Source organism: Drosophila subpulchrella, chromosome 2L (genome assembly GCF_014743375.2).
Source record: "Drosophila subpulchrella strain 33 F10 #4 breed RU33 chromosome 2L, RU_Dsub_v1.1 Primary Assembly, whole genome shotgun sequence".
Taxonomy (NCBI): Eukaryota; Metazoa; Arthropoda; class Insecta; order Diptera; family Drosophilidae; genus Drosophila; species Drosophila subpulchrella.
The window spans coordinates 10,771,389-10,784,492 of record NC_050610.1 but is presented as its reverse complement, the minus strand read 5'-3'; the positions used below and the strand labels follow the sequence as shown (position 1 = coordinate 10,784,492).

Sequence of the window (13,104 nt, the reverse complement as noted above, 5' to 3'; positions counted from 1 at the left end):
AATAATTCATTTATTTTTGAAGCCATGTGGTTTTGTCCAACACTCTTATCTTTTGAAAGGAACAGCCCATGATATTGGAACCATTATTTTTAATATCATCTTAATTCATCATTATTATTTATGAGACTTTCTAACAGTACTTTGTATGACACAAATGAAGTACTACATAATGCCAAGAAAATGTATTGTTATTCATGACCTCAGTATGAAACATTCAATAAATTTCCTTCTTTGGCAAAATGTATCTTTAATTCTGATATTATTTCTGAACTGGTAGAAACAACAGTCCCGCAGCCCTGCCACTACTATCGATATTTGTATCGATGGTTTTGCAGTTCGACTAGCGCCCCCTGCCGGCGAGTAGCGTTATATCTTGGTGGCATTTCCTGGCACACCAATCAACGGTCACTCTAAACCAGCCGGCGTTTATTTTTACCATAAAAACCGCATAATGGCAGATAAAAAGGTAAAATAAATAAATGCATAAACATTCAGGGGCTAATCATGTGCGTGACCTTGCAGGTGGGCGGCGGCAACAATGACGGCAAGGAGAAGCGCCGCAAGGAGTCGATTCTGGACCTCTCCAAGTACCTGGAGAAGCAGATCCGCGTGAAATTCGCGGGCGGCCGCGAGGCATCCGGAATCCTCAAGGGCTACGATGCGCTGCTTAACCTGGTGCTGGACAACACGGTGGAGTACCTGCGGGACTCCGACGAGCCCTACAAGCTGACCGAGACGAACCGGAGCCTGGGACTGGTGGTGTGTCGTGGTACAGCTCTGGTCCTCATTTGTCCGCAGGACGGAGTGGAAAGCATCGCCAATCCGTTTATAACGCAGTAATCGATGGATCAGGATCAGGATCTGTATCTCTAACTGTGGATCTTCGGTTCCAGGTCTAGACTAAGTACAAAGCGCTTTTATGGAAATCGGTTTAAATATATTTAGCGGAGACATACGTATAAATTAGTTCTTAAATCTATTTAGGCCACAAATTACAACTTTTGTCGGCCCCCAAAAAGAGGATTTTGAACTCCATAATATGATTGTCTCGGAAATTATGTTTACACCAGGCAAGTTTAGAAATTCTCTGAGATTTTTGTTACTATTTGATTTTGATCACCTAAATGTTAATCTATCTAGCTCTTAAAATTCCAATTAATAAATATTGAGCACCTAAAATTGTATTAAAATCCTTGATAACCATTCCAGAGTTTGCTAATTAGCACCTTTAAACAACCTTGTAAATAATATAGTAATATTGTTCAACAGTTTTCCATAATGCTCCAAATTCAAATCGAATTCTTAAACAAGCCTGTATAATACCAATTGGTATTTATCTGTATCACCATGAATGCTGATAAATGCAAAGTTATTGAATAAGAGGCCTTCTAAGACTTGCTTTCTGGACAGCTCAAATATAATACGGAACTAAAAACCCCTTCCGAGGCCCTGTTTAGTGTGATGCGGGCTATCACCTTAGTCCAAACCGAACTCGTTGCGAATCCAGGGATACTGAGCCGGACACTCCATGCACGTATAGAAGAAGCGATCCTCCTGCAGCACCCGACTCCGCACCTTGCACACATTCGGCAGGTTGCAGACCCGCTCGTGGGGATCCAGATCCTTGGGCTGGCAGTGCCAGGACTCAAACTGATGCAGCTGATTGCTGGGCGTGGGATGGCGCATCCACTGAATCGCCTGCTGATTGGTTACAAAGTGCACATCTGGCAGTTTTTGCAGATCGTCGAGGAATTTCTACATGAACAATGAAGAATGAGAATCAATTTCTATCTTCTCCATTCAACACTCACCAGAAAGGCATTCAGATAGTCGATTTTCTTGAACCAAGTGGAATGGAAATACAGGCCAAAGGGCGCCCTGTTGCTGAGGTAGTGCCTCTTGAAGTTGTGCGTCAGCATCCTGTACACATCCTCGCCGCTCAAATGCGGCGGACAACTGTCCACCATGCCGCACATATATTCATCCGCCTCTAGTTGATTCATCACCAGTTCCCAAATGCCCGGATAACTCCTAGATGGACAATTCTGATTCACACCCGTACAGGTGTGCGGCATCTTGTAGTCCAGGGTGTAGGGCCAGAGAGGAGGATTCGAGTGCGGTGCCACCATGGAGGAGTCATACACAAAGCCAAACTCCTTCATCATGAGGAACTGCCGATTCCAGCCGACGCGCAGGAAGGGCACCCGCATTCCCCGGATCTCCTCCATGCGAACGGCGGCAAACTTGTTTATGATGTTCGCCTGGCCAACCATCTCGTCGAACCAATCTTCGATGGTGGCGTTCTTGGACCACCACATTTCGGGACCACGGTGACTAGGATAAGGGAATAAGCAATAAATTGTAATATATTTTTAATAATTAATATATTTCCAGTCTTTCCAACTTACGTGACCGAGTGCACGGCTATCTCGTGACCATCGTTCCACAGCTTCTGGACATACTGATAGTTGGTAAACGGATGGGAGACATAGAATGTGCCCTTAATGGGGCAGCCATTCGGATTCCGCCTGTTCTGTGTGAACAAAACCTTGGAGAATAGTTCCCAATTATCATGATTGATGGCATCATCAAAGGTCAGCAAGATCATTTGCGGCACACTCTGGGCAGGAATACCACCGGGTATCTGGGTGCCATCCTTGGAGCAGAAACACTGAGGCAACTGGCACTTCCGGGGATCACAAGCACCCGCCGCATTCGGATCGTGCTCAACATCGCACCAACCTTCGTCAGAACCGTCGGGACAGTCCACCGATCCGTCGCAGAAGTACTCCTGCGGCAGGCAGGTGCCATCGGCGCAGCCCAACTGGTAGTCATCCGCACAGTCGGCCATCTCCAGGAGGGGCTTCGGCGCCGGCGTCTCCGCGCTCACATCGCAATTATCCACATTCGCCTTGAAGTCACAGATCTGACGCACCACATCGAAGAGCAGACCCTCGGAGCACTTGAACTCGAAGACCTCGCCGTCGAGGCAGAGAAAATACTTGGCGCACTCACTGTTCGTCCAGATCTTGTGGACCGGCCGGTTGGGATTGCGGTAGAAGCGTGCATCTTGCATGCAATTGGCTGGCGATGCTCCTCCGGAGGTCGCGCGACGATGCCGAGTGTGGTTGCTCGTGATTATACCATTTCCATCATTGTCTGCAAGGCACACATTCGTTAACTGGGTGTGAGATAGCCGTGTGTAATTAACAAGGAGACTAATTAATGCGGCTGACCCAAAAACGAAACTGCTCACGTCAAAGCCAAAATTATCCACTACCGATTGCAGCAATATTTCTTCTGGTTTTTTTCTTCAGCTGGCTACCACCAATCACGCACAGAAATGGGAGGTAGTTACGAATAGCCAACTGTGGAAAAGAAACACCGCATAAGCCCACGTTCGCCATTCGCCACTTGAGTTGAACTGAATTGGAAAATTTGACAAATTTCAAGGAAACATACACCACTTACTAGTTACAGAGATCCTAAAGTAATGAGTTGGCTTGTGATGACCTTTCTGATATGCTAGAGACCTCGATTAACATTTAAATAATATTATCTCAGATGATCTTTCTTCTTGGTAACTGAGAAATATGATTTATATGCCGACTAGTCACGAAATACTGGCATTCCAACTTATAATCACTTGCCATTTGAATGTATTTTATACACATTATCTTGCAGAAAGAATATAATTCTTGGGTAACCTTGCAAATTTATAATTTGGATTGGTTTGTTTTACTTTTAATCACTTAATTATTTATTTAAATTTGTTATTTCTTTGAATTTTAATGGGATTTAGACACGACACTTGACAGTGAAGCTAAAAAAAGATCTGTTGGCTATATTAAAATAAACTTTTTAAGGAAACCTCCTGGAAATATCTCGTTGAACATTTTTTACAATTTATTTAATTAAATTATCTTAAAAAACAAGAATCCTAAGGCTCGACGTTGTTAAAAGTAACTTGTCAAAATCTGGAGCATATTCTAGATATAGGTTTCTTTAGGAAAATGTGTTAAGACCTCGAAATCCTAACTGAAGCCATTTTGAAAAACCATTTATGTTTAAGATCTTCCAGAAACTCTTGAAAACTTTGGAATACCCAATACTTGGAAGCTCCCGCAAACCAAGTTTCCTAGCCTTAACCCTATTAGAACTAACTACATTTTATGAGAATCTCGAGAGCCTTTCGGAAATAGGGTTTTCTAGGGAAATGTGTTTAGAATACAGAATCCTAACTGAAGTCTTTTATGAGATTATCCAATACATTCAATTTTCTTCCTTTTGGAATACCAAATTTCTGGAACCTCCCCCGGCTCCACCCACTTGAAAAAACGCCCCCAGCCGTGGGCCACAATGCGGCGTATAGATTGAAATGCGTTTGCATCATGGATTGGCAGCAATGGCCCGTAGCCGTGCCGCACCAGATCGTAACTCAGGCAGAGATTGGGCAAGAGACGCGTGTTGGCCAAATGCAAGATGCGATCTCGAGGCTCGAGATATGTATGGCTATAACAGATAGTCCAACTGACTGGCTGTTTGGGCTGTCCGTGTATGTATGTATCTCAATCTCAATCTCAATCTGTGGCTCTAGCTGGAGCAGCTGGGCAGTTGCAGCATTTAGAAAGTAAATTTATCATCTTGCTAGTTTGGAGAGGCCAAGGCAGCGGGTCAGGAAAATTTCAGCAACTGAACTGTCATGGGGTTCAATGCACACGCCGTTTTTTTTTTTGCTTTTTTTGGGTGGGGTACGGGGACAACTCGAACCCACTTGGCGCCCCGTTTGTGGTTATATAACTCTCCGATCCGATCGACAACTTTCACACCCAATGCGCGCGCGCATGCGCATGCCAAAAAAAAAAGCATAGAAATAAAGGCAAGACACGCATCCAATCAAAATCAAAAACCGAACAAAAGGGGAGAAATTACCAATGACCAGGGCATCCAGCGAAGACGACATAATCATAATCACCATTATTAAGCTGAGTAATGAGTGGGTGTTGAAATGGGGCGGTGATAGCGGCCTAAAGCGTCGCTGGGCGGAAGCGACGACCTTGACTGTGAAACCCGTTTGGCAATTTACATTTTCCCCCGGGCAGAGCATTTTCCAGCCTGCTTTCTTCCACTTTGTGTCGTGTGTCCAATATTTATCCGTTTCGATTCGAGACGAGCGTTTTTATTTTTGCTCTGCTGGAAAAACCAAGAAAATCGCGAGTGGAACCGCACCGAGCCAAAGACGAATTGTGACTGAAGTCGAGCCAGATGCAGTCAAGGCATTATATATTTGGGCATTTCTCTTACAAGAGGGTAGCGGAGAGCCAGCCAGAGAAAGCTCTTAGCAGTGGGTGATATATTTATGTTTAAGAGTTACAGAGAGCATTTTTCAAATATTAGTTGGCTGAATTATTTATAAGTTTGATAACAACTTATTACTTAATAGTGGTTTTGGTACCGATTTAAAAAAATATAAATGGTCGTTAAATCTTTACAAATAGATTTTTAGGTTGAATGTTAAATTTTTCATATTTTCTAAAGTACGGAACTTTAAAACTTTGAAAAATTATCGTAAATAAAGTTACATAAACATTCGATACATATATTCATAATTATTCTACCAGAAGTTAAAAGACCTTCATATTTAATGAATAAATAAATAAGTGCCTTTTTAGTAAGTTAAAAATTGAGGAATTAAAGGAACCATTGATTTAATATCGTATTGTTTTTCCATTCTGTTATATCCGTTTTTAAAGCCGGTGTAACTGTCATTTCAAATTTAAACGGAAGAACTGCCAACTTACCTTGATTTTCCATTTTTGAAGTGGCTTTGGGGTATTTTGGTGGTAGACGAAGACGGTCACACTGCAATTAGCGTCCTATTTTTTGTTGGCGCCCGAAAAAAAGTTATTTGTAATTGGCGGCCACGGCTTGGTTTAATCCACTCTTGGTTTTCTCTACTAAGGACTCAAGATGCAGAAGGCGCGTCCTAGCAAGGGCACGCCCAAGGCAGTGGGCGGTGGACGCCAGAGCGGCCAGTTCCGGGTGCCGCAGCTAACTGCCCAGCAATTGCGGGCACAGCAACAGCAGGAGGAGGAGGACGCGGGCATGGACGCCCTAGATGATGCCCTAATCTTCGACGACGAGGAGGGTGGCACCAGAATTGGCGACATATACATCCCGCCGCCGGTGCCGCCTCATTGCTCCATGGAGAGCGTTGGGCCGCGACTGATCATCGCCAAGATTGTGAATCGGAATTTCAAGAGCTACGCCGGTGAGGTGGAACTGGGTCCCTTCCATCAGAGCTTCACGGCCATCATTGGACCGAATGGCAGTGGCAAGAGCAACGTCATCGACTCCATGATGTTCGTCTTCGGCTGCCGCGCCAATCGCATCCGTTGCAAGCGTGTCTCCACCCTTATTCACTCCTCCTCGAGTTTCCCCAATCTTCGCAGTTGCTCGGTGGCCGTGCACTTCAAGCAGATCGTGGACAAGGGCGATGGCACCTGCGAAGATGTACCCGACTCCAGCATTGTCATCGAACGCACAGCCATGGCGGACAACTCTTCCTTCTACACGGTCAACGACAAGCGAGCCCAGCTCAAGGATGTGGCCAAGCTGCTAAAGAAACATCATGTAGATCTGGAGCACAACCGTTTCCTGATCCTCCAGGGCGAGGTGGAGTCGATTGCCATGATGAAGCCCAAGGGGCAGACGGAAAACGAAACGGGGATGCTGGAGTATCTGGAGGATATTGTGGGAACCCAACGCTACATTCGACCACTGCAGCAGATAAACCAGAGGGTCGATCAGCTCACCGACGATCGAACCGAGAAGCACAACCGATGCAAGCTGGCCGAGCGCGAAATGAAGGATCTGGAGCAGCCGTTCAACGAGGCCGTCGACTATTTGAAGAAGGAAAATGAGCTGGTGCGGACCAAGTCTTTCCACATCCAGAAGATCGTCAGCATAAAGAAGAGCAAGCTGGAGCAGTACACACAGGAGCATGAGGCCTGTGTGGAGGAGATGAAAACCCACGACGAAGGAACTGCTGCCCTAAAACAAGAACGAGCGGAAAAGGAGACCATCATTCGCAAGGAAATTGAGTAAGTACAAATAAACCTATAGATACATATATTACATTTTAATCTACCCACCTTCCAGAGCCTACGAATCTCTAGTGAAGAAGCGCGAACAAATCAAGAAAAGGCTGGTGACCATCGAGAGTGCCCACACTGAGATTCAAAGCACCATGGAGAACACTAATAAACAGCGCAAGAAGGACAAGGCCCAGATAGAGAAGAACGAGAAGGAGCTGGAGGATCTGCACAAGCTGCCGGAGAAAAACCAGCGCGAAATCGAAGATTGTAATAAAAAACTAGAGGAGCTGGAAAAGAGTAAGGTGACACTGAATGAGGAACTTGAAAAAAAGCAGGCCGAGCTGACGGAAACTACGGCCCCACTGACCGAGAAGCGCCTGAAGCTCAGTGACGAGCTGGTGGGGCTCAAGGAGAAGGTCAACGCGGCCAAGGGAGAGCTGCAGGTGATCGAGTCACAGCTCAAGATTCTCAAACAGGCCGAGACCACCGAGACTAGGAAATATGAGACCCTGAAGAACTCCTACGAACAGTCGCAGAAGAGTCTTGAGGAGAAGGTGGCCAGGGTGGACGAGTTGAAGGAAAGCATTCCGCGCATGAAAGACGAAATAGCCAACAAGACAGCGGAAGTGGATAAAATGGTCAAAGAGGAGCGCAACCTATCCATGCAGTGTAACAAGCTCAGGACAGAGGTAAGGATTAGCTAGCTTATCCTTACAGATTTTCTGTACTAATCAATGATACTCCCTTTAGATCAACGAAAGATCGACGGTCATGCAGGCTCAGCGCTCTAATAACAAAGTCCTTGACTTCCTCATGCGCATGAAGGCGGAGGGAAAAATCCCAGGCATTCTGGGGCGGCTGGGAGATTTGGGTGGCATAGATGCCAAGTACGATGTGGCCATTTCAACCGCCTGTGGACGCTTGGACAACATTGTCACGGACAACTATGACACTGCATCGGCGGCCATTGGTGCGCTGAAGCAGTACAACGTGGGCAGAGCCACCTTTATTACGCTGGACAAGATCGAGCACCTTCGTCGGGAAGCGAACTCTAGGATAAATACGTATGTGATGGAAATGGTAACCTGATTGGTCTGCTAATATCCTGCTTTATATTGATTGCAGACCAGAGAACGTTTCTAGACTATACGATCTAGTTAAGGTTGAAGACGACCGGGTGAGAACAGCTTTTTATTTTTCCCTGCGGAACACACTCGTGGCCGACGAACTGGAGCAGGGCACCCGCATTGCCTATGGCCGAGAACGCTTCCGTGTTGTAACCCTAAAGGGTGAGATGATCGAGATGACGGGCGCCATGTCTGGTGGCGGCAATCGCCCAATACGCGGCAAAATGGGCACCCAGGTGCGCACGAAGACTGCCGAATCGGCGGAAAGTTCGCAAATGTCACAGAAAGCTCTGGAGGACATGCAGATTCAGGCGGAGGAGCTGCAGGCGCGTGTCAACTACTGCCAGGAGCAGCAGGGCAGTCTTGAGCGCGAGATACAAACCCTAAGGAACAGCCAGCAGCGGGATGAGGCGGAGTACAAACGGCTGGCGGTGAGCATTACCTCCCTGGAGCAACAGATGGCCAGCAACCTGAAGCAGTGTGAGGCGCAGCGCCAGCGGATGCTGAAGAAGACAACGGACGAGGGGGCCGTCAAAGAGCGGGAGGAGCAAATAGAAGCAGCGAAGCAAGAATTGGAGCAGGCACAATTCGCCGAGCAGGCTGTTTCCAGCCAAATCGACGAGATCCAGACGCAGTACGAGACCATGAGAAACGAAAATGTCAAGCCCGTGCAGGCCAAGATCAAGAAGGTGGGCAACCAGATCGAGAAGCTGGCCGCCAATGTGCGCTCCCTGAACGTGGCCTTGGCCTCCGCTGATCGCAACATACAAAAGATTACCGGCAACAATAATAATCTGCGGGAGAACATAAAAGCAGCGGAGGAAAAGTTAAAAGCGTTGTGCGAGGACCGGCAGAAATGTCAGGAAAAGCAGGAGGAGCTGCAGAAGGAGGCAGAAGAAGCGGAAGCCGCAATCGAAGGGGCCAAATCCCAATCCTCGGATATCAAAAAACAAATAGATGAGATCACCAAGGAGGAGAATAAACGAAATATTGAGCGTATTGAAATAGATACAAAGTTACAAGCGGCTGCGGGAAAAATGAACAAGGTGAAATCCGACATTCCCGGCTGGCAGGCTCAACTGGGTCCTTTGAAGCTCAACGAGATTCCCGGGGAAACAGAACCACAAGCACCGCTCAAAGAACTCACTGAAGAAGAGCTCGAAGCAGAGACCTTGGAAGCCTTGCAATATAAGCAAACTATGCTGGAGGAGGATCTGAAAACCAAGAAGCCCAACCTGGGCTGCATCAAGGAGTTCAACGAGAAGCGTATAGTCTACCTGGATCGAGTCCGCGTCCTGGAGGACATCACCTCCAAGCGAAACGAGATGCGCGACAAGTATGAGGAGGTGCGAAAGCGACGCTACAAGGAGTTCATGGATGGCTTTAGCATCATAACGAGAAAGCTTAAGGAAATGTACCAGATGATCACGCTGGGCGGGGATGCCGAGCTGGAGCTGGTGGACTCCATGGATCCCTTCACCGAGGGCGTAAACTTTACGGTGCGACCGCCCAAGAAAAGCTGGAAATACATCTCGAATCTCTCAGGCGGTGAGAAGACTCTGTCCTCGCTGGCCCTGGTCTTTGCCCTTCATTACTACAAGCCATCGCCGCTGTACTTCATGGATGAAATCGATGCGGCGCTGGATTTTAAGAATGTCTCTATTGTAGGGCACTATATAAAGGTGAATATGCTAGTGATTTTGTCATATTTTCTTACATTACTTACAATACCTATGTTATTCCTTTTTAGGAGCGCACTAAGAACGCCCAGTTCATCATTGTTTCACTTCGCGTCAACATGTTCGAGCTGGCCAACTTTCTGGTGGGCATATACAAGGTTAGCGACTGCACGGACTCCATCACCATGCTAAACTATCCGCCTGCGCTGCCCACTCAGCAGCCCGTCATCGCCAACAGTCAGTATGTGGGCGGGACCATCGAGCAGGATGTTACCATACAGCCCGATGAGAGTCAAACACAGGATACCCAAGCCACGGCTTCAGAACAAATAGTCAGCTTGATTAATCAGTTGGGGGGAAGAGAAACCACCTTTGCTCCGCCCTTGGAAAGCACAGGAAGGGATACCACTTTTGCCCAAACTGTGGAGCGCGCTGTCATCGCGGAAGCCATTCAACAAACGAACGCCACGGGCAGAATAACAACGGATGTCTCCTTAGACAGTCCGCCCTGTTCCCCACCGCTGGTTAATGCCTAACTTTAAAACAAAGGCGTATTTTATAATTAGACTTCTAAAGGCCTGTTCTCTCTTGTAAAGCTTCATGTTGTAAACTGCTAATTTCCTTATAATTTGATTATTTAAACGCTGATGAGAGAGTGGGCTGTATATAAACAGACCCCAGCTAATTTGTTTCATTCAATAATACTAGTTTCTATAAGTAAATCATGTACCAGCAACCAACCTTTGTTATGTGTTAAGAAGGACCACTCGTTCTGTCAATGTTTTTGTATTATTGAACAAAATTTGTATATTATAAAATTTACATTCTTAACTAAAGCTAGCCATAATCTTTGAACAAATCCCTTCCAGCGCCTCAGTGGTAGGGTTCTTAATCTCCGTTATATCCTCGCCAGAATCGCAGGCCTTGGCCACCTGGGGATCCAAGGGCAGGGAGCCCAGCAGCGGAACTCCCATCTCGGCGCACATGGCTGCAGCTCCGCCGGTTTTGGCCGGAAAGATCTCCGAGCTGTTTCCACAGTTGCCGCAACGGAAACTGCTCATGTTCTCGATGACGCCCACAATGGGGATATTTTGCTTCTTGCAAAAGTTGATCTCCTTGCGCACATCCAACAGAGCCACCTCCTGTGGAGTGGTCACCAAGACGGCGCGCATGGATTCCGGCTTAGTGTCGTCCTTCAGATAGGAAACGACGGACATGTGCTCATCGGAGGTACCGGGCGGTGTGTCCAGCAGCAGCAGATCCAAATCGCCCCAGTCCACCTCGCTCAGGAACTGCCGAATCATGCCGTTCTTCTTGGGACCCCGCCAAATGATGGCATCGTCCACGGAGCCGAGCAGAAAGCCGATAGACATTAGGCAGACATTGTCTTCGATTCCCACGGGTGACCAGCCGGATCCCGACTGATGGACATTCTCGCCCAGGGCGCCCATCAGACGAGGCTGCGATGGACCGCAAATGTCGATGTCCAGGACGCCAAAGTTGCTGTCCGGACAGCTCCTGGCCAGATAGCGGGTCAGTAAAGAGGTCACCGTACTTTTGCCCACGCCGCCTTTTCCGGAGAGGATCAGCAGCTTGTTGCGCACATCCTTGAGCGATTCGGCCACCAGAGCCTTGCCGGGATCCTCGAGTTTCTTGTTGGGATCGCTGCAGATGCTCTGGTTGGGACAGCCGGCGCAGGCGTTTCCCTTGCCCGCATCCTCGCTCTCCACGCCAGGACAGTGTTCTGGAGGAGGTGCCTGCATGGCTTAAGGTTTAATGGCTATTATTTTAGAAGTTAATTGTGAAATTATAAATGATAGTGACGGCCAGTGTGGCCAATTAAAAAAAATGTGCTTGTAGCATGAGGGTCTAAAAGGATTATTTTAAATATTTAAAAAAATGAAAACAGACGTATATAAATATTAAACATTTATTACAAACCAATTACAAGTACTTGGTTTGTATAGACTAAAAATACCTGACTGATTATTAACTTGATAAACAATTAAGAAATGTTAATTAACTTGCATCTGTAAAAAGTTTATGAATTTAAGGACCTTATATTAGTTATTAAAGGAAGTTTAAATTTTTTTTATATTTAAAAATATTTCGTATTTAACATATTTATTAATAAGCTGTTACTTAACAATTACTTAATTTATTTAATGGATACAAAATAAATTCATTTCGGTATCAAACTTCCGTTAGTATTTTTTTACAGGTCCGGTATTTTTCGTTGCCACGGTCACACACTGCTCCTAACTATTGCTTGTCATTGCTTTTCGGCAACTCACAAACAACTTGGAAATTTTCCCGAAAGCGCCGAAAGTATATAAATAGTAGAGACATGGAGACACTGCTGGGAATCAAGGGCCCCGACTTCGTGATGCTGGCGGCGGACACCACCCACGCCCGCTCCATAATCGTGATGAAAGAGGGTAAGATCGGGGGTCTGAATTTTCTTGGCGGCTTGGGTCTCATGCGGTGACTTCTTCACTTCGAACCCTTTGCAGATCAGAACAAAATCCACAAGGTCTCGGATAATCTGCTTATATCGACCGTCGGCGAGTCGGGCGACACGGAGCAGTTCACCGAGTTCATTGCCAAGAACATAGCCTTGTACAAGATGCGCAACGGCTACGATTTGAGTCCACATGCGTCGGCCCATTTCACGCGCAAAAATCTGGCCGAATATCTTCGCAGTCGCACGCCCTATCAGGTCTATATGTTTGTGGCCGGGTAAGGATCAAGGAATCGGTTTATCCTTTCCAAATCTTACCACATTTTTACTATCCAGCTACGATCCCATCGAGGGCCCCGAGCTTAACTTCATTGACTACCTGGCCAATGCGATGCCCGTGAATTATGCCGGTCATGGCTATGGTGCAGTCTTCGCATCCAGCATCTACGATCGCTACTGGCACCCCAACATCACCCAGGACGAGGCCTACGAGGTCTTCAAGAAGTGCATCGTCGAGATCCAGAAGCGTTTGGTCGTCAACCTCAAGAACTTCACCGTCGCCGTGGTGGACAAGGATGGTGTGCGGAACTTGGAACCCATCAGCTCATCTAGCCTGGCCGCTTAGTTAGGTTTCGATTTAAGCATTCTAAATGCACAGTTTTCTAATAAAATGCGTCTGGATTTTGGTACGAAACTGATGATAATACTATTATTTTACAAGATTCTCAAAATATTTTAAA

General features: G+C 46.6%; 5 protein-coding genes across 5 annotated transcripts; 3 read left to right on the top strand and 2 right to left on the bottom strand.

Annotated features, from left to right (window-relative positions):
- Positions 1-317: 317 nt before the first annotated feature.
- LOC119548316 (U6 snRNA-associated Sm-like protein LSm7) lies at positions 318-1,179 on the top strand. Its single transcript, XM_037855496.1, has 2 exons — positions 318-466; positions 523-1,179. The coding sequence occupies exons 1-2, from the start codon at positions 452-454 to the stop codon at positions 838-840; spliced, it is 333 nt and encodes a 110-aa protein (XP_037711424.1). The 5' UTR covers positions 318-451; the 3' UTR covers positions 841-1,179.
- A 273-nt stretch (positions 1,180-1,452) lies between these two features.
- On the bottom strand, positions 1,453-4,978 carry LOC119546238 (chitin deacetylase 1). Its single transcript, XM_037852384.1, has 4 exons — positions 4,933-4,978; positions 2,409-3,159; positions 1,812-2,334; positions 1,453-1,755 (listed from the first exon to the last, which is right to left on the bottom strand). Exons 1-4 carry the CDS (start codon positions 4,976-4,978, stop codon positions 1,477-1,479), a joined length of 1,599 nt encoding a protein of 532 aa, XP_037708312.1. The 3' UTR covers positions 1,453-1,476.
- An 866-nt stretch (positions 4,979-5,844) lies between these two features.
- Positions 5,845-10,697, top strand: LOC119546613 (structural maintenance of chromosomes protein 4). The gene is made up of 5 exons (XM_037853049.1): positions 5,845-7,103; positions 7,162-7,786; positions 7,848-8,161; positions 8,223-9,906; positions 9,975-10,697. Exons 1-5 carry the CDS (start codon positions 5,971-5,973, stop codon positions 10,437-10,439), a joined length of 4,221 nt encoding a protein of 1,406 aa, XP_037708977.1. The 5' UTR covers positions 5,845-5,970; the 3' UTR covers positions 10,440-10,697.
- On the bottom strand, positions 10,674-11,749 carry LOC119546614 (cytosolic Fe-S cluster assembly factor NUBP1 homolog). Its single transcript, XM_037853051.1, has one exon. The coding sequence runs from the start codon at positions 11,664-11,666 to the stop codon at positions 10,731-10,733; it is 936 nt and encodes a 311-aa protein (XP_037708979.1). The 5' UTR covers positions 11,667-11,749; the 3' UTR covers positions 10,674-10,730.
- A 415-nt stretch (positions 11,750-12,164) lies between these two features.
- LOC119547350 (probable proteasome subunit beta type-2) lies at positions 12,165-13,074 on the top strand. The gene is made up of 3 exons (XM_037854165.1): positions 12,165-12,341; positions 12,417-12,642; positions 12,701-13,074. Exons 1-3 carry the CDS (start codon positions 12,251-12,253, stop codon positions 12,987-12,989), a joined length of 606 nt encoding a protein of 201 aa, XP_037710093.1. The 5' UTR covers positions 12,165-12,250; the 3' UTR covers positions 12,990-13,074.
- The last annotated feature ends 30 nt before the right edge of the window (positions 13,075-13,104 follow it).

What these genes read in the sequence shown, in the direction of transcription:
- LOC119547350 (XM_037854165.1), top strand. Translation starts at nt 12,251, where the DNA reads ATGGAGACACTGCTGGGAATCAAGGGCCCCGACTTCGTGATGCTGGCG. An exon ending in CATAATCGTGATGAAAGAGG is followed by an intron (nt 12,342 to 12,416) that starts GTAAGATCGGGG and finishes AACCCTTTGCAG; the next exon opens with ATCAGAACAAAATCCACAAG. An exon ending in GTCTATATGTTTGTGGCCGG is followed by an intron (nt 12,643 to 12,700) that starts GTAAGGATCAAG and finishes TTTACTATCCAG; the next exon opens with CTACGATCCCATCGAGGGCC.
- LOC119546613 (XM_037853049.1), top strand. Translation starts at nt 5,971, where the DNA reads ATGCAGAAGGCGCGTCCTAGCAAGGGCACGCCCAAGGCAGTGGGCGGT. An exon ending in ATCATTCGCAAGGAAATTGA is followed by an intron (nt 7,104 to 7,161) that starts GTAAGTACAAAT and finishes CCCACCTTCCAG; the next exon opens with AGCCTACGAATCTCTAGTGA. An exon ending in GTAACAAGCTCAGGACAGAG is followed by an intron (nt 7,787 to 7,847) that starts GTAAGGATTAGC and finishes TACTCCCTTTAG; the next exon opens with ATCAACGAAAGATCGACGGT.
- LOC119546238 (XM_037852384.1), bottom strand. Translation starts at nt 4,978, where the DNA reads ATGGTGATTATGATTATGTCGTCTTCGCTGGATGCCCTGGTCATTG. An exon ending in GCTGGATGCCCTGGTCATTG is followed by an intron (nt 3,160 to 4,932) that starts GTAATTTCTCCC and finishes TGTGCCTTGCAG; the next exon opens with ACAATGATGGAAATGGTATA. An exon ending in ATAGCCGTGCACTCGGTCAC is followed by an intron (nt 2,335 to 2,408) that starts GTAAGTTGGAAA and finishes CCCTTATCCTAG; the next exon opens with TCACCGTGGTCCCGAAATGT.
- LOC119546614 (XM_037853051.1), bottom strand. Translation starts at nt 11,666, where the DNA reads ATGCAGGCACCTCCTCCAGAACACTGTCCTGGCGTGGAGAGCGAGGAT.